Source organism: Astatotilapia calliptera, chromosome 10 (assembly GCF_964374335.1).
Source record: "Astatotilapia calliptera chromosome 10, fAstCal68.1, whole genome shotgun sequence".
Classification (NCBI taxonomy): Eukaryota; Metazoa; Chordata; class Actinopteri; order Cichliformes; family Cichlidae; genus Astatotilapia; species Astatotilapia calliptera.
The window spans coordinates 16054010-16076481 of NC_137431.1; the positions used below are offsets into that span (position 1 = coordinate 16054010).

Sequence of the window (22472 nt, forward strand, 5' to 3'; positions counted from 1 at the left end):
GTCCTGGTTGCACATGCTAGACCAATGGCTTAATAACACAACAATGCTATTGCCTTTAATCTGTCACTATCTATGCTATTGATTATGGTGTAATTATATAAAAAAAAATTTTTTAAAGTGACAGTATTGTGCAATGAATAAAAAGTTTTATTTATAAACTTTTTATTTTTATAAAAAGTATTATTTATTATTAATAATAATTAACCTTACTTCATACTTGCAAATTTGTCGACTGATGCTATAATTAATCTACGTTATCTATTTTTAATTTAAGTTTTAAGTTGGTCTAAGTATCTTAGCACAGCGGAACTCTAGTATCCTTAGTCGGGCGAGTAGGGGGACTTTAAAATGTGACACACTGGACCCCGTTTCATTACGGAATGTTTTTGTTGATGCACTTGGAAGAGTGAATAGATTCAGCGGTACTGGTGTGGTTTAACGCGTAATTGGCGACTAATGCAGAGAAATATTAGCCCTGAAAACTGTTTGTAAAGCCCGCCAGTCTCCTGTGCCATCGTTCTAGTTTAAAATGGCTGACTGGAGTCCGATAGCGAAGGTGTACGACCCGCTGAAAGCTGGTAGCATCGACGGCACAGACGTGGAACCCCATGATCGAGCGGTCTGGAGGGCCATGGGTGCCCGGTACAAGCCCAACAAAGGCGTCGTTGGAGACCCACTGCTCACGCTTTTTGTGTCCCGCTTGAACCCACAGACCACCGAAGATAAACTACACAAAGTGTTCTCTAAGTACGGAGACATCCAGCGGCTCCGGCTGGTCCGGGACATTGTCACGGGTTTCTCCAAAGGATATGCCTTCATTGAGTACAAAGAGGAGCGATCTGTGGTCCGGGCCCGCCGGGACGCCAACAAGCTGGTGGTCGACCAGCATGAAGTGTTCGTGGATTTTGAGCAAGAGAGGACTCTTAAAGGATGGGTGCCGCGGCGGCTCGGCGGCGGGCTTGGAGGGAAAAAGGAATCCGGACAGCTGCGGTTCGGCGGCAGGGACAGGCCTTTCCGTAAACCCATCAATCTCGGGGTAGACCCGGTGCAGGAACGAGGTGGTGGTGGTGGTGGAGGGAGGGAGTGGGACAGACCAAGCGGGAGAGCCAGAGACGATCGGGACCGACACAGAACAGCAGAGTGGGGCAACAGAGGAAGGAGAGATGACCGGGACAGAGGCCGAGAGTGGGATGACCGCAGGCACGGAGACAGGAGCAGGCACCGGGACCGGAGATGAAGCATGTGGCTGCACTTCAGCTTTCAAAGGAGGACAGTGAATGAGTGTGTGACTTGGATAACTGTTTGTGTGAAAGGTTACTTTTTTGTATGCTGATATTCTTCAGATTGTACTGTATGGTAATCAGGACTCTGCCTGTGGCTGTCATATTCAGTTCTTCTCAGGGAAGTCTCAGGAATGACAAAGTAGGGTTGTTGTGTTTTGTTGGGGTTTTTTTTTTTTACAAGTCTTTATTCTAGCGAAAAAATTACAATACGGGTGGTGTCCAGCCAAATGAGACTTACATCCATCATGTCAAACATGAGCGCCAGCAGCCAGAATCACTGCTTAAGAGTCCAATTGGATTGCTTTGGGAAATCGGAACTGTACTTTTATACAGTTATCATAAATATTATTACCCCACATATACAATTCAAATTTTATTTCTTGCAATTTAAGTCTCAACAGACTTTTTTCCCCATTTACTACAGAATGTTGTTTATCATTTAGATAAACTGAGACAAACAAAACTGCATTTCTTTTTCTGATATTAAGATATTCCAGGGATTAAATGCATAGTTAAACTTCTTTTCACTGACAGAAAGGGAAGTTTCGCTGGTCCGGCCCACTCAAGGTCAAAGGCTATATGTGACTCACAATGTAAAATGAGTTTGCAGTTTTGTTTTGTTTTTAAAAAAGCATAAGTTTAAGAGCACATTGTCAGCCCCATTTATTTTTAAAAAATGTAAATCAGATTATATCATAAACAATAAAATTCGTCATTGTTTTGAAATCTAAGGTGTTACTGTTTGTCAAAGTGTTGCAACATGTTTAAGATTTCCCAAGTTGGGTAGTTTTCCAGTGTAGCCTCATGTGACCCCTGTTTTCAGAGTTGGTAATGATGTGTTGTGCAAGATTTATACTTGAGGGAAGAAAACTCAGTATTCAAACACATTTACTCCTTTTTCCATATACATGCAACTCAGGAATTTGAATCAAATGCTTACTCAGCTCTTACTCAGCCATCTGATCCTCGGTCCTGCCCAGTGAGGTCAATCAGCTTTCGGTTATGGGTCACTGGGTGGATTCTTAAACTGTGCACAAGTATTTCTGAAGTCATCAATATGAAAGATGACGGGAAATGAATCTCTTATTTCATTAAAAGGTAATTCTCTAATGTACCAGAAAAAAACAAGAGGCAGAACTGACTTTTATTTCCAAGTATGTTCTGAGTAGTAAGCTGTCAATTGTAGTGTTATTTATACGAAGAGACAATGAAGTTAGTGCAAACACATATACGTCAAACACACTGAAAACTGAGGCTTTTTTCCACTGGTTTGTGTTTATTACTGTATGATTATTGGGAATACATGCTGGGACAAGACAAATTTCAAGCATTTGTTAAATATGACTTTGACATTTAATATTAATCATGCATGTATGCAAACATGCAAGATGATTTCCACTGCCGCTTAGAAGTCATGCTTAGCTGGTCTTTGCCTTCCACCGTACCCGACATTCACGATGGGCCAGCCTGGGTAAGTCTCTCTTTGGACCGTGCTGAAGTTGATCCTGTGAATCAGAAGAATCAGAGCACGCAGACACAGAGTAGCTGCTCCCTACATGAAGGACACTGTGATGATGATAAACCTGCTCTCACCTGAACGCAGGGTTGATGCCAATGTTGTCAGGCTGCGGGAAAGCAGGTGTCCGCCTCCTGTGGCAGGAGGATGGGGGAGGGAAGTCTTTCTGATACTGAGACTGCATCTGGGCTGTTTCCTGTTCGTTTTTTGCTGCTGCTGACATGTGATCACGGTTGCCTTCTTGCTCATTCCCTCTCACTTCTCTGTCCTCGCGTCTGTTTCCTCTTCCTGTTTATCATGAGGATGCAGGAGGAGAATGGTGAGATTCCTGTTGTGTGTTACAGCCTGCTGAAGGGTAATCAGAACTTTGCTAAAGGCAGAATTTCATCAACAGTAATCACACTTTCCATAAATAAACTTTCTTACTTTCTTGATCATACTACATGTATTACACTATTTGCTTTTTTCATTTTAATCTTGAGAGAATAATACTTTATACATAAATGAGATGAAATGTTCTTATGAATATAAATCATTTGCTTTGGATGTCGCAGAGCTGTGTGAAGGACACGGGAACACATACACAAATAATTACTGCTGAGGGCAATCCAATCCTGTGTCTGTGAGTAAGAGTGGCAGGAATTTCACTGCACAGCAGAGAAAACAATATCACTCCTCCAGATGCTCTGTGTCTATAACAGCATTTTCACATTTAACCTTATATGGTCTTTCTTATGTTCTATTTGAGGTATTAAATACTTTATTACAGTGTTTTTCAGTTTAATGGCAGTGTAGGGGTTTTTTTAATCTAAGCTTTAATCACAAAATCACCTTTATAATCTCTACCATCTCTGCCTTCTCACTCATAGCACACTGCCCAAACCATTTCCAAGACACACACATGCACTGAACAGAAAGCCACAGCCTTGCGTGCCATCATAAATGAGTCTTATCTTTATACAGACATGATGAGTTTACTCTCTAGGGTGAGCCAAGTCTGTTGACCTTTGCCTGGATCTTGGTCTGGGATAGGCCTGAAGCAGAAAGCCTCACGTGATGTGGTCTCCATCTTAGCAGGTGTGTCCGGGTAGAGGAGGAATCCTAAAAAGGGTGAAATGTAGACTGTTGACTCTTGTTCCCCTTTTTTAACCCACTACTTTGGAGTGATTCCAGTTAAATCAAATCAAATCAAATCAAATCACTTTTATTGTCACATCACATGTGCAGGTACATTGGTACAGCACATGTGAGTGAAATTCTTGTGTGCGAGCTTCACAAGCAACAGAGTTGTGCAAAATACAATAATGTAAACAAGCAAAACACAAGAATGGCTACATCTGAAACTAATAAATATATGTACAATATATAATAGTATATGCATTTCTGGATGTGTATACTAAATATTTTCCTACGTGTGTGTGTGTGTGTGTGTGTGTGTGTGTGTGTGTGTGTGTGTGTGTGTGTGTGTGTGTGTGTGTGTGTGTGTGTGTGTGTGTGTGTACACATATTTTACAAGTTTCACAGTTTCTGAAATCTTTCCAGTTAGGTCTCTTTTTCACAGCTTGTTTACTTTGCATATAAATTCTATAAAATATGCGTAATGGCAGTGACAATTAATCATTCACACAGACCTGATTTTTGTGACAACAAAACAAAGTTTTATTTCTGTCTGTTTATTTAGTGATGTGCACCGAGATTAAAGCGAGATCAGAAATAATGACGGTAATTTTGAATCCTTTTGTTATTTCTTGACTAGGACATTGTTTCTATTTCTGTTTTACTCTTTTCAGTGTTTATAACTTTTCAGTGTTTATAACAGTGTTTATAACAATTGTTGATTTGTTCTGTTCTCATTGTATGACGAATTATGATGGCTGTTTGGTAGCCGTTTGCATACTATGCATACTCTCTCTCTCTCTTCATATGTGTGTGTGTGTGTGTGTACAACAGCTTTATGTTAATGTACAAATATGTTTATGTGGTTTCCATGGTTTTTGCATCTTCTTTAAGTGCGCGTCAGTCCATCTCGGAAATCGACAAGACTGGTAAGCTCTCAACTTGCTCTCCGTCTGATATGATCAGGGTTTTTTGTGTGTTTTCTTGAGGTTTTGCGACGCTGCGTGTTAAAGGCCTAGCAGCCGTCATTTAGCCAATGTGAGCCACTCTGTAAGAGCAGGTGGGAGGGAACAGCTGCTTCTGTTGTAAACGTGCTTCCGACTTGGAAATTTCCTCGGTCGAGTGGGTTATCTGGCATTTCCCCTCTTGAGTTTTCTAAACACTAATTTTTGTCGATATTTTAAGTTTGTTAGTTGGACAGAGTTAAATTAGATGTCGAAAGTTACTCTTGTCTACTGGTGTTTGTTATTTAAAAGGAATCTGACAAGATGATTCAAATAAAAACAAACGGTCAAAAACTAATATTTGGCTCTCACTTATGCTAGTCTGTTTTTGAATGTAAACAAATCATCCAATCTAACACAATTTCTGATACTTGTTTGCTGAAAGTTTAGGCGATGGTATGAGGGCAGTGTTTAATATAGCGTTATTTAACTATAAGCTATAAGAGACTTAGAGCTTTTTATTGTCATTGTGCAGTTTTTTGCACAGCGAAATTGGGTATAATCTGTTAATGTGGCTTTTGTATTTTTTTTTTTTATAACTCTTTATTTTGTACTTTTTCCTTTGTATTACATACGGACAAGACAATAATAATAATAACACAACAACAAACACACACACAAAAAAAAAAAAACAAAAAACAAAAAAAAAAAAAAACAAAACACGAGAGGTCCCGCCCTATAAGGCTGACTGAGACTTATAAATTATCCATTTTGTCCACTGTTTTCGGTGTTTGTCAGATTTCAGTCTCAGAGTGTAAGTCATTTTTTCCATTGTATATATGTCCTCGATTACGTCCATCCAGTCTTCCAGTTTTAAAGGATCGCTTTTCAGCCAATTCTTTGTTATCACCTTTTTGCTTGACAACAACATAATCTTAAACAAATACCAGTCCTCCTTTTTTACATTTTCCCATATTCCAAAATACATTACTCGTGCCTCACACAGTACTTCATACCCCAGCACCTTCGTCATTGTTGCCGCGATTCTTTCCCAATATGGTTTAATATATTTACACTTCCAAAACACATGTGAGTGATTGGCGTTCCAGTCTCCACATAATCTCCAGCATTGTTGGGGTGTTTTTAACTGCTTGCTTTTGATATACGGAGTAATAAAAAACCTAATCACATTTTTCCAGCCATATTCTCTCCATCGTCTAGAGCTAGTGGAGTTATGCTGTGTGAGACATAAGGATCGCCAATCATCCTCTGACAACTCAATTTGTAGTTCCGATTCCCACTTTTGTTTAATATATAATGTTTCATTCCTATTCGAATTTTGTAGGCCATCATATAATTTCGACAGAATTCCTGATGGAAGATTTTTATATGCACCTGTTATTGTTCCTATTATACGATTTCTTTCTCTCGAGAGCTTCTTTCTAATTTCTGTATTGTAAAAGTGTCTTAATTGAAAGTACCTAAATAAATCTGATTTATCCAATCCGAATTGTTTCTGTAGATTCTCAAAAGATTTAAATGTTGTCCCATCTATTAATGTACACATTGCTGTAATTCCTTTATTGACCCATCTTAAAAATGTGCTATCCCATTGTCCACTTTGGAATTTTCGAGAGTATGCAGGCCAAATCAGCAATTTACAATCTTCTGTAATTCTATATTTCTTCATTATTGTCCACCAGAGTTTAATAGTAAATTCAGTGATGAGATTTTTGTTCGTGGGCTGGGTAGTTTCTTCTCCCAATCTTGCTTGTGGATGACATGATAGGCAATAATTTAACTCTATATGCTTCCATTTTGAAGTATATTCTGATGAACACCAATAAACAGTATATCTCAGCTGAGCTGCATAGAAATATTCCTTGAAATTCGGGAGGGCAAGTCCTCCTTTTTCTTTTCCTGATTGGAGTATTTTAAATCTTATTCTTGGCTTTGTCCCTTTCCAAATAAATCTACTAACTAATTTATCCCATTTACCAAACTGTGCGTCTGTTATTTGGACTGGTAATGAGGTGAATAGGTACAATAACCGGGGAAGCACATTCATTTTTATTACCTCTATTCTTGAGCTAAGGTCCTTGACAAGCGGAGCCCATTTAATCAGATCTTTTTGGATTGTGTTACTAAACTTCACATAGTTTGGCTTTTGTATTTAGTTGTTGTTGTCCAAACTCACTGTACTGCTACCTAACCAGTGTAGGATTGATGTAGTATTTAAGTTTTCTTTCCCTTTCCCTTTTTCCAAAATAACAATGAGTTGTTGTTGATTTTTTTGTTTTGTTTTGTTTTCAGTTCATAAACGTATGTGTCTATGTTCCTAATGCAGCTATGAACAATGACCATAGTTGACAGATCTTCAGAAAAGTCTGACCACGAGTCAGCCGGACTCGGACCTGGAGCTGCTGTGTACAACAGTACACCCTCCTCTGAGGACCAGCCCAAGGACCAAGGGGCTGGTCCTCAGAGTACACCCTCCTCTGAGGACCAGCCCAAGGACCAAGGTCAGAGCAAAGCCTGGCTTTTTTTCAAAATGTCTTTTTAAGCTGTTTGAAGATTTTTATTGTCAGACAGAATAGTTTTCCAACCAGTTTTAGCAAATATGGAACCACACTTTTTAGCCATTATTTACCCATATTTGTCAGAATTGGTTTTAGTAACGTACAGCTAATCTTTTTGCTTCTGCTTTCACACAAGTTTGACAACTGCTTTTGTGGGTGTTGTGTTGCTGCTTCCCTTCTCCGTTCATTCATCCAGTTATGTAATGCATCCAGCTTTGGATGATCAGTCACTTCAGCTCGTGATGCAATTGCTGTTTTTATATAAAGACCGGCAGCCCAACTTGTTTAGCAGAAACAAAGGAGAAGGCAAATTGTCCTATCTTTCTTCCTGAGGCTGTTTAGGAGTTTTTCACAGTGGCCAGAATCACATTATATAACTGTTAATAGTTGTAGCTATTACTGTGATGTCCTGACATGACTTTGCCATGTGCCAGTGTGTGGTTGTATAAGTAAGGTGGCATTAAATTATCTCCTTTTTAAAATGTATTGAAACAGATTTTTAGTAATAATTGTGGCTCTGTGTGTCAGTGATCAACAGTGGCGATGGAATTGACTTGCCCCAGAAGGTGCTGTTCTCACCAGATCGGCTCAGCCTAAATTGGGCCCAGGTTCACCTCATTGGTGCAGGCCTCCAGAACATGGGGAACACCTGCTTCCTCAACTCAGCCCTGCAGTGTCTCAGCTACACCCCTCCTTTAGCAAACTACATGCTGACGCGGGAGCACTCCAAAACATGTAAGTTTATTTCACCAACAGTGGTGTTACGCAGTCCTGCGCTGATTCTCACATTGTATCACTCCTTACTCACTCAGTATTTTGTCTCTGTCTCTGCTGCAGGTCATGAGCCAGGGTTCTGTATGATGTGTACCATGCAAAACCACATCATTCAGGTTTTTACCAACTCTGGGAATGTCATTAAGCCCATTGGTGTACTCAATGAGCTTGGGTGTAAGTGGATGACTGTTGTTGCTGTGCTCTGTGCAAAGTGTTTACCTATATTTTAATGATAGGAGGCGCTGTGTGACTGTTTACCTTTTGTAATTTTGGAGGGAAATAATCTGGAGGGATTTTGAATTCTGTTTTTAAATAAGTGTAAACTTGCATTTAACTGTGGTATCCTTTACAATAATTCACCTCCTGCTTTGTTTTTTGGTTCTGTTTTTCCTCGTTCCCCTCACACAGGGATTGCAAACCACTTCCGCTATGGAAGCCAGGAAGATGCTCATGAATTCCTGCGGTGCACAGTGGATGCTATGCAAAGGTCCTGCTTACCTGGAACCAAGTGAGTGTCATTTTACATTGCATGCATTCTAAACAAGTTAAACACACAAAAATATTTTTACTTGGGCTTGACAGTGTTTGCACTTTATTATGTAGTAAGATCCATAATTAGCTACGTAGAGGTAACACCGTGACAGTAGGAGAATATGAAATAAATCCTTTATCCTGTTTTTCAGGAAGTGCAGTTTATACTAGTTCCTTTTAACTATTAATGCTTCAATTGCTGAGAGTATTTTTCAGAAATGCAGATTCCTCAGTCTCTTGCCTGACTGACACCTCAGTTTACATACTAGGCAAGCCACTTGATATAATACCTCATTATTATATCAAGTTTTTTAATGAACTTGACTGCTCCAACACAGAAAGTATTCTTACACTGGGTGTGGTAGCTTGTTTTGGTAACAGGGCTTGAAAAGATCAGAAGCGGCTTAAACGTGTAGTAAAACAGGTGTCTGGGATTATGGCAGAGAGCTGCCAGACTTAGTGTCTAGTATAGATTTCTTCTGAGGCAACAGGGTAAGCAGTGTGAGCAGGAGCACTCAACCCCTCAGGTCATCTCTTATTCACCCTAATGGCATTAGTGCTATTATTGCAGCAGCAAAATTCAGAAAATCCAGGTTTTTCTATGTGTTACTATAGAGCTTCGAAGTCTATGTGCACATTTAACCAAAACTACACGTTTAACAGATGCACTGGGCTGAGTGTTGTGCTTCTTGTTAGACTCCTAAAAATAATTTATTAATTCATTTATTTTTTTAAGAACCTAAAGTGTCAATTCTCATCAAATCAATTCTTCCCGTGTAGCAGCAGATGGCCTCTTAAGTAATTAATCGTGCTCCAATTCCTCCTATTGTCTTTTCTGCTACTTGAATACTGTAAAGTGATTGTCTGGTTCCAAAATGCTAAAAAATAAATGGTCAGTCAGTTAACTGTTGCACTGTCCTTATTAGTTAACTTTTGTGCTTTATCTTTTTATTATAGATTGGACAGGCAAACGCAGGCAACCTCTTTCATCCATCAAGTGTTTGGCGGGTACCTAAGATCCAGAGGTAAGTCACTGTTTTTTAAGGTTTGATTTATTTTTCTTTTATTTGCCTTTTTATGTCTTACAGCTTGTGTGATACTCATAGCACTGATTTCTGTTTCAGTTAAATGTTTAAACTGCAAAGCTGTCTCAGATACATTTGACCCTTTTCTGGATGTCACTCTGGAAATTAAGGTAATTGGACAACATTCAAAGTGACGTTGCTACTATGTATTCTCTGCATTATGGAGTGTGAGGTTTTTCCTCTCTCTCTCTGTTCATATAGACTGCTCCAAATGTCTCCAAAGCTCTGGAGCAGTTTGTCAAGCCAGAACAGCTGGGTGGTGAAAATGCTTATAAATGCACCAAGTAAGTCAAAGAGATGCCAAACCATGATGAGTTTTAGTGTTTAGGTGTGATTTTTGTCAACAAGCTGAATGTTTGTTTCCTTCAGGTGCAACAAAATGGTAACGGCCTCAAAAAGATTTACAATCCATCGCAGCGCCAATGTGCTCACCATCTCACTCAAACGCTTTGCAGACTTCAGTGGAGGCAAAATCACAAAGGCAAATGGCCAATAGTGTCTGCTTAAGTCATAAAGATACATGACAGATGCTTTGTTTTATTATAAAACAGGATATTTGCATGTAATGTTTGAATTTTTTTGTTTGGTGGTCATCAGGATGTGAAGTATTTGGAGCATCTGGATCTGCGGCCCTTCATGTCGCAGTCCCACGGGGAGCCCCAGCTCTACAGGCTGTATGCTGTGCTGGTTCACTCTGGATTGAGTTGTCATACTGGACACTATTTCTGCTATATTAAGGTACTGGCTGTGCCCGAATCTGTTTGAATGCTGCTGTTGCGTAGTACAAACAAACAAACACCATAAACAACACATTTCAGCAGAAAACTACTTTGTATGCATTGAAAGAAAGAAAAAAAAGACCCCTATATAACCATAAGATTCTTCTTTTTAGCTCAAATTCAATTCAGAAACTGAATCTGCTGTGTCACATCTCTCTCATTCTGTCTCACAGGCCAGCAATGAGCAGTGGTTTCAGATGAATGACTCGTCCGTGTCAGTCAGTGACATTAGCACTGTTCTCAACCAGCAGGCCTATGTCCTCTTCTACATCAAGTGAGTAAACATCGGTATTTTTAAACATTCTAGGCTTATTCCTTCAGTAGAACTTTTCCCATCATTATTTAATAATGTAGACATGTTTATTCTCACTTTTCTTGTAGAAAATGTATTATTATAACCTAATGTTATAATGTTGATGCTTTGTCATGGTTAATATTCTTTTTTCCATGTCATCAGGTGCACAGATGTGGGAAAAACTGGGGACTACAGCCACTTGAACCATAACGCTGGCATATCTGGTCAGGCATCTCCCCAGCCGGTGGTGAGCCCAGGCACCATCGCCACCATGCCTCACAACAGTGTTGGCTTCATAGGTCCCCAGCTGCCACCACACATGAACAAGGTACTTCCTCACCTGAGGGTACTGATAATGTTGTTGTTTTTGTTAAACCCAGTGTTTCATGCAAAACACATTTGTACCTTTCAATTGTGTCTGTTTGAAAAGAATGAAATGATATCATATATTCCTTATTGGCCTACATTTGTACAAAATTCCAAATTATATACACAAAGTCATAGAAATCACTGCTCCAATTGGTCATCATGATTTTAATATTCTCTTTTTCCATAACAATGAAATACGCCTTGGACAAATATGACACGTCAATATTTCATTAGTGTTGTCACATCACATCCTGTAAGCATCGTCTGTCTGTGTCCTTTCTCTGGAAATTAATATTTCCAGCCAATATAGGCAATCCATCAACATGGCTGGAGAGTTGGTAGTTATATGCAGTCTGTATAAGTGTGGTTAATCCAATGAAGATTTGTAAGGAGATGGCAGTTACTGTGAATTTACAGCAGTTACACAGTGATTAGTAATAAACAGAGCCAGTGAGAGTGAGTGGATATAAGAAAGTCAGTGACTCAGGTGTGTCGATTGGTTCTGTTTGTGAGACTGGAGGAGACGTAGAAATCTTTTGTTTTAAATCTTAGTTAGGAAGATTCCTGTTTGAAAACAAGCACTTTTTGTGAGAAATACAAGAAGTACATCTGCAGAAAGCACACAGTTACATTCTGTCCATCATGTGGACAAAATCGAAAATGTTGAGCATTGAAAAACTGAGAACGTTGGGCAAGTTCAAAATACGTGTTTGTAAGAACGAAAAACCAAATTGTTCCTAAAATAGTTATGGAAAGTCACTGTTGTATGTCTGTGTTCTACATGTTTATCTGATGGAAAATAAAGGTGCTATTGTTTTATTGCAGTTTCTTGACAATTCTGAGTGGATTTACACAGTATGGGTCAAAATGACCCGCAACAAAATCAATGTCACTTTTTTGTTTTTCAACATAATACAAGGGTTAATTTCCAAAACTTCCATATGATCTTCAATTTGTAGCAGATCCACTATCACACAGCAGCTGGAGCAGTTTCAAATGGAGGTCAGTCCACTGCTGCCACCTGTGGCCAAATACCATAGCCCACTACTAGATTAACTTGCTATGATGACATTGAGTAGAGGCTGAGTGGCTGCACTTACCCCTGGTACATCCAAATCTACCCACAAACATGTTGAAAGATGCAATGGCAGCAATGTGGCTTGTCAACACTGAAAACAATCAGTAAGCAAAGACAACAGGGATCACTTTTTTCTGTTTATTTAACATGCACAACATTTGTAGTCGCCTTCTGCACAGGGGAAGTCCACACACACTGTGTGGTACCACTTTCCACAGAAGGTGCATTCAATCTACAAGACTGAATGAGAAAGTCAGGGTCATTGTCTGACTGTTTATTACTAATCACTGTGTAACTGCTGTACATTCACAGTAACTGCCATCTCCTTACAAATGTTTATTAGATTAACCACACTTATACAGACTGTATATAACAACCAACTCTAAAATGTTTGTTCGCAGAGAAAAGACACAGACTACGGTAACGACATGTGATGTTACAAAACTAGTGAAATATTAGTGTCATTTCATTCATTTCAAAGGTTTATTTGCATGACGCACAAACAGACACAATTGAAAGGTACAAATGTATTGTGCATGAAACGAATTCAGACGTGCTGCAGATGTGTGTCACAAGTTGATCTGGCTGTAGGCTGTGGCACTTGGCCAGTGGTGGCACTGGTTGACTCGAGTCCATGTTAGTGCACACAAAGTAAACTGCTCGCTTTAGTTGTGAAGCAAAAACGCTGAATTCGGAGAAACAAACCGTGTGAGGGGAACGATAACGACAACAAGAGTCTCCCGATCGTTTACTCTTGTTGTCCTGTGAACAACATCGGCATGGTGTTAATTGTTTGCTGTTTTCGCGATCGCGTCGCGCATGAGGATAACCCTAGGTAAACTCGCCACATTTTTAAACATTTTGTTGTTCAACAGCATCAAGACTGACGGAGTGTGTTTGAGATAACCTCACAAGTGTCACAGATGACACATTTGGCGTTTTTTTGCTAGTCTGTAGGTAGCAGCTCCTGAAACGGAAGTCTGCCACACATCTGTTCGACTAACGCCAGTTGATCTAAACGCCAGTAGATCTGGAACACCGGCAGCCTCGCCTCTGTCAGTGCGCCTCAGGGCGGCTGTGGCTACAATTTAGCTTGCCATCACCAGTGTGTGTGAATGGGTGGATGACTGAACGTGTAAAGTGCTTTGGGGTCCTTAGGGACTAAGTAAAGCGCTATACAAATACAGGCCATTTACTTAATGCTGAAATCTAATCTATTGTATTAAATGGGTATGCTTGTAGTTTGGGTAATTTTGTTATGTCAACAAGTTCTGTTTTAAAACTTAATCTCTTGTTAACTGTTCAGATTGCTGAGGTGATTGATGATCGACCTGAGGAAGTGAAACAGATGGAAGTTTTTAGGACCAGCAACAGATGGAAAGCAATTGGAGGTAAATAAGAAGTCACAGAAGTAGGGGGGGATTTGTGCAATATTAAGTTAAGACTGTTGTTTACTATAGTTTTACTTCCTCTCCTAAAAGTGGATCAAAATGATGACACAGAGGAAGGAAATGGAAAAGAACATCAAAATACAGAGGCTGGCTCATTAAGCAGAGGTCGACATGACTCACCCGAGTTGTCTTCAAAGAGAAGAGGACAGGATTCTCCTGTCAAAAAGACCCGGCATGACTCTCCAGACATCTCTCCACCAAAGAGAAGTCGGAAGTACTCTCCGGATGTCTCTCCTCCCAGGACAAGACGTCACGACTCTCCAGATGTCTCTCCTCCCAGGACTAGACCTCACGACTCTCCAGATGTCTCTCCTCCCAGGAGAAGACGTCATGACTCTCCAGATGTCTCTCCTCCCAGGACTAGACCTCACGACTCTCCAGATGTCTCTCCTCCCAAGAGAAGACGCCACGACTCTCCAGATGTCTCTCCTCCCAGGAGAAGACGTCATGACTCTCCAGATGTCTCTCCTCCCAGGACAAGACGTCACGACTCTCCTGATGTCTCTCCTCCCAGGACTAGACCTCATGACTCTCCAGATGTCTCTCCTCCCAAGAGAAGACGTCATGACTCTCCAGATGTCTCTCCTCACAGGACTAGACCTCACGACTCTCCAGATGTCTCTCCTCCCAGGAGAAGACGTCACGACTCTCCTGATGTCTCTCCTCACAGGAATAGACCTCACGACTCTCCAGATGTCTCTCCTCCCAGGAGAAGAAGTCATGACTCTCCAGATCTCTCTCCTCCCAGGACTAGACATCACAACTCTCCAGATGTCTCTCCTCCCAAGAGAAGACGTCACGACTCTCCTGATGTCTCTCCTCCCAGGAGAAGACGTCACGACTCTCCTGATGTCTCTCCTCCCAGGAGAAGACGTCATGACTCTCCAGATGTCTCTCCTCCCAAGAGAAGACGTCACGACTCTCCAGATGTCTCTCCTCCCAGGAGAAGACGCCATGACTCCCCAGACTTGTCACCACCAAGACAGTGTTCAGGAAAGTCAGAAAAAATGCAAAGTAAAGGTGAGTGATCCATTTAAATTGTAAAGTGGAATCTGGTGTGGCATATGAATAAAAGTAAAAAGCAGAGACCCATTTAACATGAGTTTTGAATTGAAATTTATTTTAAAGACATAGCTTGATCTAATAATAAATCTTTAATTTTTGTTCAAAAGGCATTACAAAATGAAAATTAACAAATTAACTGTGTCTTTGTCAGATTCAGCCTCCAACAAAAGCAAGCTCAGCTCATCCTTGTTAAGTAAAAAACGCTCACCGGATCCTCATCGGTCAGCGGTGGCTAAGAAGGGTCAGAATAGACATGATTCAGACTCGGATCCGTCTCCCCCGAGGAAAAGGCCCCTGAAGGGAAACGCCTCAGACTCCGACCAATCTCCCCCAAGGAGGCCCTCAAAAACTAAACGGGGCTCAGACTCTGACCAGTCTCCACCCAGGGGGCAGCCACCGAGTGGAAGGGACTTGGATGGAGATTTGTCACCACCTCGTAGGCCAGGCCAGTCACAGGTAAGCAGACTGTGTTGGAACAAAGATTAATGTCAAATCTGATTTCACTCAAATGTTATATTTTTCAATTGTCTTTTTTTTTTTTATAACCAGGGCCAAAGGATGCTATCTGGTGGAAAGGCAGGCCTGGTTTCTGTGGACATTCTAAGGAAAGAGCAAAAGGAGAACAGACGCAGAGAAAAACACAATCAGCCACTTGAAGGTTTCATCAACTTTTCTCTCTTAAGATTTTTTTACACCCATTGATTGAAGAGCTTCATACAGCTTTGCATCTCATTTCAGCTTATCATCTATATTGTCGTATTTTATTTAGTCCTAAAATTAAATAATGAAGTTTCTACATACTTACCCATTCATCCCCTTTGACCAGATGAATCGCGTAACGCTCAGGCGATTTTCAGAGACAAAAGTGGCAAAAGCAGGGATCTGGATTCAGAGAGAAATGAACAGAAAGAGAAAGCTGGTGAAAAAGCGGCAACAGACGAGAAATACGCTCAGTGGGGAAAACGGTAAATGTGCATGATCATTTCAAATATCACAGTTTATGTGATTATATCCACATAAAAAATTATAAAAGTGGTTCAATGGTTTATGTTAAAATGTATGTATAGGTTGGCACAGATCCAGATGCATCACCAGAAACTTAAGGAAGCGCTGCGCGAAGCCCTTAAGCCACTTGAGGATCTTGACCGCATGTTGAGAGAACAGGAAAGAGAAGGCAATCCTATGGCTGCAATGCGCAGGCGTAAAAAGGACCGTGGCACAAAAACACAAGATATTTAACTCAAAGAGAAGAGGACAGGATTCTCCTGTCAAAAAGACCCGGCATGACTCTCCAGACATCTCTCCACCAAAGAGAAGTCGGAAGTACTCTCCGGATGTCTCTCCTCCCAGGACAAGACGTCACGACTCTCCAGATGTCTCTCCTCCCAGGACTAGACCTCACGACTCTCCAGATGTCTCTCCTCCCAGGAGAAGACGTCATGACTCTCCAGATGTCTCTCCTCCCAGGACTAGACCTCATGACTCTCCAGATGTCTCTCCTCCCAAGAGAAGACGCCACGACTCTCCAGATGTCTCTCCTCCCAGGAGAAGACGTCATGACTCTCCAGATGTCTCTCCTCCCAGGACTAGACCTCATGACTCTCCAGATGTCTCTCCTCCCAGGAGAAGACGTCATGACTCTCCAGATGTCTCTCCTCCCAGGACAAGACGTCACGACTCTCCTGATGTCTCTCCTCCCAGGACTAGACCTCACGACTCTCCAGATGTCTCTCCTCCCAGGAGAAGACGTCATGACTCTCCAGATGTCTCTCCTCCCAGGACAAGACGTCACGACTCTCCTGATGTCTCTCCTCCCAGGACTAGACCTCATGACTCTCCAGATGTCTCTCCTCCCAAGAGAAGACGTCATGACTCTCCAGATGTCTCTCCTCACAGGACTAGACCTCACGACTCTCCAGATGTCTCTCCTCCCAGGAGAAGACGTCACGACTCTCCTGATGTCTCTCCTCACAGGAGAAGACGTCATGACTCTCCAGATGTCTCTCCTCCCAAGAGAAGACGTCACGACTCTCCAGATGTCTCTCCTCCCAGGAGAAGACGCCATGACTCCCCAGACTTGTCACCACCAAGACAGTGTTCAGGAAAGTCAGAAAAAATGCAAAGTAAAGGTCAGTGATCCATTTAAATTGTAAAGTGGAATCTGGTGTGGCATATGAATAAAAGTAAAAAGCAGAGACCCATTTAACATGAGTTTTGAATTGAAATTTATTTTAAAGACATAGCTTGATCTAATAATAAATCTTTAATTTTTGTTCAAAAGGCATTACAAAATGAAAATTAACAAATTAACTGTGTCTTTGTCAGATTCAGCCTCCAACAAAAGCAAGCTCAGCTCATCCTTGTTAAGTAAAAAACGCTCACCGGATCCTCATCGGTCAGCGGTGGCTAAGAAGGGTCAGAATAGACATGATTCAGACTCGGATCCGTCTCCCCCGAGGAAAAGGCCCCTGAAGGGAAACGCCTCAGACTCCGACCAATCTCCCCCAAGGAGGCCCTCAAAAACTAAACGGGGCTCAGACTCTGACCAGTCTCCACCCAGGGGGCAGCCACCGAGTGGAAGGGACTTGGATGGAGATTTGTCACCACCTCGTAGGCCAGGCCAGTCACAGGTAAGCAGACTGTGTTGGAACAAAGATTAATGTCAAATCTGATTTCACTCAAATGTTATATTTTTCAATTGTCTTTTTTTTTTTTTATAACCAGGGCCAAAGGATGCTATCTGGTGGAAAGGCAGGCCTGGTTTCTGTGGACATTCTAAGGAAAGAGCAAAAGGAGAACAGACGCAGAGAAAAACACAATCAGCCACTTGAAGGTTTCATCAACTTTTCTCTCTTAAGATTTTTTTACACCCATTGATTGAAGAGCTTCATACAGCTTTGCATCTCATTTCAGCTTATCATCTATATTGTCGTATTTTATTTAGTCCTAAAATTAAATAATGAAGTTTCTACATACTTACCCATTCATCCCCTTTGACCAGATGAATCGCGTAACGCTCAGGCGATTTTCAGAGACAAAAGTGGCAAAAGCAGGGATCTGAATTCAGAGAGAAATGAACAGAAAAAGAAAGCTGGTGAAAAAGCGGCAACAGACGAGAAATACGCTCAGTGGGGAAAACGGTAAATGTGCATGATCATTTCAAATATCACAGTTTATGTGATTATATCCACATAAAAAATTATAAAAGTGGTTCAATGGTTTATGTTAAAATGTATGTATAGGTTGGCACAGATCCAGATGCATCACCAGAAACTTAAGGAAGCGCTGCGCGAAGCCCTTAAGCCACTTGAGGATCTTGACCGCATGTTGAGAGAACAGGAAAGAGAAGGCGATCCTATGGCTGCAATGCGCAGGCGTAAAAAGGACCGTGGCACAAAAACACAAGATATTTAACTCAAAGAGAAGAGGACAGGATTCTCCTGTCAAAAAGACCCGGCATGACTCTCCAGACATCTCTCCACCAAAGAGAAGTCGGAAGTACTCTCCGGATGTCTCTCCTCACAGGACAAGACGTCACGACTCTCCTGATGTCTCTCCTCCCAGGACTAGACTTCACGACTCTCCAGATGTCTCTCCTCCCAGGAGAAGACGTCATGACTCTCCAGATGTCTCTCCTCCCAGGACTAGACCTCACGACTCTCCAGATGTCTCTCCTCCCAGGAGAAGACGTCATGACTCTCCTGATGTCTCTCCTCCCAGGACTAGACCTCATGACTCTCCAGATGTCTCTCCTCCCAAGAGAAGACGTCACGACTCTCCTGTTGTCTCTCCTCCCAAGAGAAGACGTCACGACTCTCCTGTTGTCTCTCCTCCCAGGACAAGACGTCACGACTCTCCTGATGTCTCTCCTCCCAGGACTAGACCTCACGACTTTCCAGATGTCTCTCCTCCCAGGAGAAGACGTCACGACTCTCCTGATGTCTCTCCTCACAGGACTAGACCTCACGACTCTCCAGATGTCTCTCCTCCCAGGACTAGACATCACAACTCTCCAGATGTCTCTCCTCCCAAGAGAAGACGTCACGACTCTCCTGATGTCTCTCCTCCCAGGAGAAGACGTCATGACTCTCCAGATGTCTCTCCTCCCAAGAGAAGACGTCACGACTCTCCAGATGTCTCTCCTCCCAGGAGAAGACGCCATGACTCCCCAGACTTGTCACCACCAAGACAGTGTTCAGGAAAGTCAGAAAAAATGCAAAGTAAAGGTCAGTGATCCATTTAAATTGTAAAGTGGAATCTGGTGTGGCATATGAATAAAAGTAAAAAGCAGAGACCCATTTAACATGAGTTTTGAATTGAAATTTATTTTAAAGACATAGCTTGATCTAATAATAAATCTTTAATTTTTGTTCAAAAGGCATTACAAAATGAAAATTAACAAATTAACTGTGTCTTTGTCAGATTCAGCCTCCAACAAAAGCAAGCTCAGCTCATCCTTGTTAAGTAAAAAACGCTCACCGGATCCTCATCGGTCAGCGGTGGCTAAGAAGGGTCAGAATAGACATGATTCAGACTCGGATCCGTCTCCCCCGAGGAAAAGGCCCCTGAAGGGAAACGCCTCAGACTCCGACCAATCTCCCCCAAGGAGGCCCTCAAAAACTAAACGGGGCTCAGACTCTGACCAGTCTCCACCCAGGGGGCAGCCACCGAGTGGAAGGGACTCGGATGGAGATTTGTCACCACCTCGTAGGCCAGGCCAGTCACAGGTAAGCAGACTGTGTTGGAACAAAGATTAATGTCAAATCTGATTTCACTCAAATGTTATATTTTTCAATTGTCTTTTTTTTTTTTTATAACCAGGGCCAAAGGATGCTATCTGGTGGAAAGGCAGGCCTGGTTTCTGTGGACATTTTAAGGAAAGAGCAAAAGGAGAACAGACGCAGAGAAAAACACAATCAGCCACTTGAAGGTTTCATCAACTTTTCTCTCTTAAGATTTTTTTACACCCATTGATTGAAGAGCTTCATACAGCTTTGCATCTCATTTCAGCTTATCATCTATATTGTCGTATTTTATTTAGTCCTAAAATTAAATAATGAAGTTTCTACATACTTACCCATTCATCCCCTTTGACCAGATGAATCGCGTAACGCTCAGGCGATTTTCAGAGACAAAAGTGGCAAAAGCAGGGATCTGGATTCAGAGAGAAATGAACAGAAAAAGAAAGCTGGTGAAAAAGCGGCAACAGACGAGAAATACGCTCAGTGGGGAAAACGGTAAATGTGCATGATCATTTCAAATATCACAGTTTATGTGATTATATCCACATAAAAAATTATAAAAGTGGTTCAATGGTTTATGTTAAAATGTATGTATAGGTTGGCACAGATCCAGATGCATCACCAGAAACTTAAGGAAGCGCTGCGCGAAGCCCTTAAGCCACTTGAGGATCTTGACCGCATGTTGAGAGAACAGGAAAGAGAAGGCGATCCTATGGCTGCAATGCGCAGGCGTAAAAAGGACCGTGGCACAAAAACACAAGATATTTAACATTACATATGTTTTATTTTATTTATGACTTTATTTTATTTCACCAGGTCAATCCTTGTAAGAAGCTTTTAAATAGCAGCAGTTTTGCTTTTGCTACTGTTTGTATTTTTATTTATTTGTATGTTTGTTTTGATTTTTGTAGAGAAACCTCGATATAAAGGCCCTGCTCCACCTCCAAACCGGTTCAATATTCCACCGGGGTACCGCTGGGACGGAGTTGACAGGTAGAGTTTGTGCATCGGTGACAGAGGAAAACTGTTGAGGACAGAACTGTAGTTTAATATTGAATGTTTTTAATACACACATCAGTTTGTCATTTTGCACATTAATGGTAAAGAAATTGTGATCATTTTTTTCCACGTCTATATTAAATTTGCGCCTAATTGAATGGATTGTCTTTGGCCTTTTAGCTTGTCGTATCATAATTAATAGGGTTATTTTATTTGTGTCTTGCAGGTCAAATGGTTTTGAACAGAAACGCTACCAGAGGATGGCAGATAAAAAGGCTGTGCAGGAAGCGGCCTATAAATGGAGTGTGGAGGATATGTAAAGGCTTTCAGAAAATGATGAATCTGGAGCAGAGCTAAAGAGCACACCTTCTCAACCTTTATGTATAATTGTTATGCTGTTAGAACAACAAGACTAGATGCATCTACGCAGCAAAAGTTCTTTTTTAAATAAACTACATAGAAGAATTTGTTTCACCTTTCCAAACCCTTTTGATACTGTACCATGTGTATCAGATGGAACTGTACAGAAAAATGAAGTGAAGCATGTTCACAATTTTTGTAAGAAGTTATTCACCGTGGAGCAGAAGCTGTTGTGGTTTCAGTGTTTTATTAAAGAATGTTTTTGTAATGCATTGTCCCAAGAGTGTTCAGGCACCTGTAACTTGGATAGCATTTGACATTCAGTCTTTTTAGATCATTTTATACACTTACCACCCATTTTATTAGGCAACAGTAACTCAAATAACCGCTTGTTACAACCAACATATTTTGGTCCTGGACATAGAAATAGAGACATGTCCCTCATGACTCCAAAATGAAACATAGTGCACAGCAACCAAATGCTGAAAGAGAGTGTCCACAGCTGACTGTCGATGGTATGGTATAGCTGTGAGGGTTTTGTGTACAAGATAAATGCACATTTGAGAGTTCTGTGGTGTAGCTAAAAAAGACTGACCTACAGAGATGTGAACAAAGCGGCATTCAAATAAGTCATTCCTTGCCATATTAATCAGGGAGTACATACACTGACAGGATGCTGTGACTCTCACAGTGAGGGAATCAGGTTGGGCTCTAATATTTTTTCTAGCAATGTCCGATTCAGTCTAACATCTGTAAAAGTTTTAAGGCACTTTCCACCAGCACTGTCAAAAAGAATTATGGAAGAATGATTTGTAGAATCAAGGAATCGGTGTCCTGGTTGCACATGCTAGACCAATGGCTTAATAACACAACAATGCTATTGCCTTTAATCTGTCACTATCTATGCTATTGATTATGGTGTAACTATATAAAAAAAATTTTTTTTAAAGTGACAGTATTGTGCAATGAATAAAAAGTTTTATTTATAAACTTTTTATTTTTATAAAAAGTATTATTTATTATTAATAATAATTAACCTTACTTCATACTTGCAAATTTGTCGACTGATGCTATAATTAATCTACGTTATCTATTTTTAATTTAAGTTTTAAGTTGGTCTAAGTATCTTAGCACAGCGGAACTCTAGTATCCTTAGTCGGGCGAGTAGGGGGACTTTAAAATGTGACACACTGGACCCCGTTTCATTACGGAATGTTTTTGTTGATGCACTTGGAAGAGTGAATAGATTCAGCGGTACTGGTGTGGTTTAACGCGTAATTGGCGACTAATGCAGAGAAATATTAGCCCTGAAAACTGTTTGTAAAGCCCGCCAGTCTCCTGTGTAGTGATGGCCAAATGAAGCTTTCCGAAGCACTGAAGCTTGTATTGAAAAACGGTTCATTACTCGAAGCTTTTCAACACAGTCCTCTCCGGTGACATCTGGTGGTGAAAATTTTGAAGAGCAGCTTGAATCTGCAAAATAAAACGGACTGCTCAATTATCACT

At 41.1% G+C, this 22472-nt stretch overlaps 3 protein-coding genes across 3 annotated transcripts; all 3 read left to right on the forward strand.

Annotated features, from left to right (window-relative positions):
• The first annotated feature begins 304 nt into the window (after positions 1 to 304).
• LOC145431556 (U11/U12 small nuclear ribonucleoprotein 35 kDa protein-like) lies at positions 305 to 2009 on the forward strand. Its single transcript, XM_080307538.1, has one exon. The coding sequence runs from the start codon at positions 530 to 532 to the stop codon at positions 1235 to 1237; it is 708 nt and encodes a 235-aa protein (XP_080163664.1). The 5' UTR covers positions 305 to 529; the 3' UTR covers positions 1238 to 2009.
• Positions 2010 to 7135: 5126 nt separating this feature from the next.
• Positions 7136 to 16249, forward strand: LOC113030932 (uncharacterized). The gene is made up of 17 exons (XM_080307533.1): positions 7136 to 7381; positions 7967 to 8173; positions 8276 to 8386; positions 8621 to 8720; positions 9701 to 9768; positions 9868 to 9938; positions 10030 to 10112; positions 10198 to 10309; positions 10426 to 10566; positions 10781 to 10881; positions 11065 to 11230; positions 13656 to 13740; positions 13831 to 14820; positions 15017 to 15321; positions 15415 to 15523; positions 15692 to 15830; positions 15933 to 16249. The coding sequence occupies exons 1-17, from the start codon at positions 7216 to 7218 to the stop codon at positions 16102 to 16104; spliced, it is 3126 nt and encodes a 1041-aa protein (XP_080163659.1). The 5' UTR covers positions 7136 to 7215; the 3' UTR covers positions 16105 to 16249.
• A 2074-nt stretch (positions 16250 to 18323) lies between these two features.
• Positions 18324 to 21234, forward strand: LOC145419326 (uncharacterized). The gene is made up of 7 exons (XM_080307614.1): positions 18324 to 18356; positions 18665 to 19091; positions 19288 to 19592; positions 19687 to 19795; positions 19964 to 20102; positions 20205 to 20600; positions 20833 to 21234. The coding sequence occupies exons 1-6, from the start codon at positions 18324 to 18326 to the stop codon at positions 20374 to 20376; spliced, it is 1185 nt and encodes a 394-aa protein (XP_080163740.1). The 3' UTR covers positions 20377 to 20600; positions 20833 to 21234.
• Positions 21235 to 22472: the final 1238 nt, after the last annotated feature.

Bases quoted from the DNA above. Each gene is read 5' to 3' on its own strand.
- LOC145431556 (XM_080307538.1), top strand. From the start codon at position 530: ATGGCTGACTGGAGTCCGATAGCGAAGGTGTACGACCCGCTGAAAGCT.
- LOC113030932 (XM_080307533.1), top strand. From the start codon at position 7,216: ATGACCATAGTTGACAGATCTTCAGAAAAGTCTGACCACGAGTCAGCC. The intron at 13,741-13,830 runs GTAAATAAGAAG...CTCTCCTAAAAG, and splicing joins CAGATGGAAAGCAATTGGAG to TGGATCAAAATGATGACACA. The intron at 14,821-15,016 runs GTGAGTGATCCA...TGTCTTTGTCAG, and splicing joins AGAAAAAATGCAAAGTAAAG to ATTCAGCCTCCAACAAAAGC.
- LOC145419326 (XM_080307614.1), top strand. From the start codon at position 18,324: ATGACTCTCCAGACATCTCTCCACCAAAGAGAA. The intron at 19,092-19,287 runs GTCAGTGATCCA...TGTCTTTGTCAG, and splicing joins AGAAAAAATGCAAAGTAAAG to ATTCAGCCTCCAACAAAAGC. The intron at 19,593-19,686 runs GTAAGCAGACTG...TTTTATAACCAG, and splicing joins GTAGGCCAGGCCAGTCACAG to GGCCAAAGGATGCTATCTGG.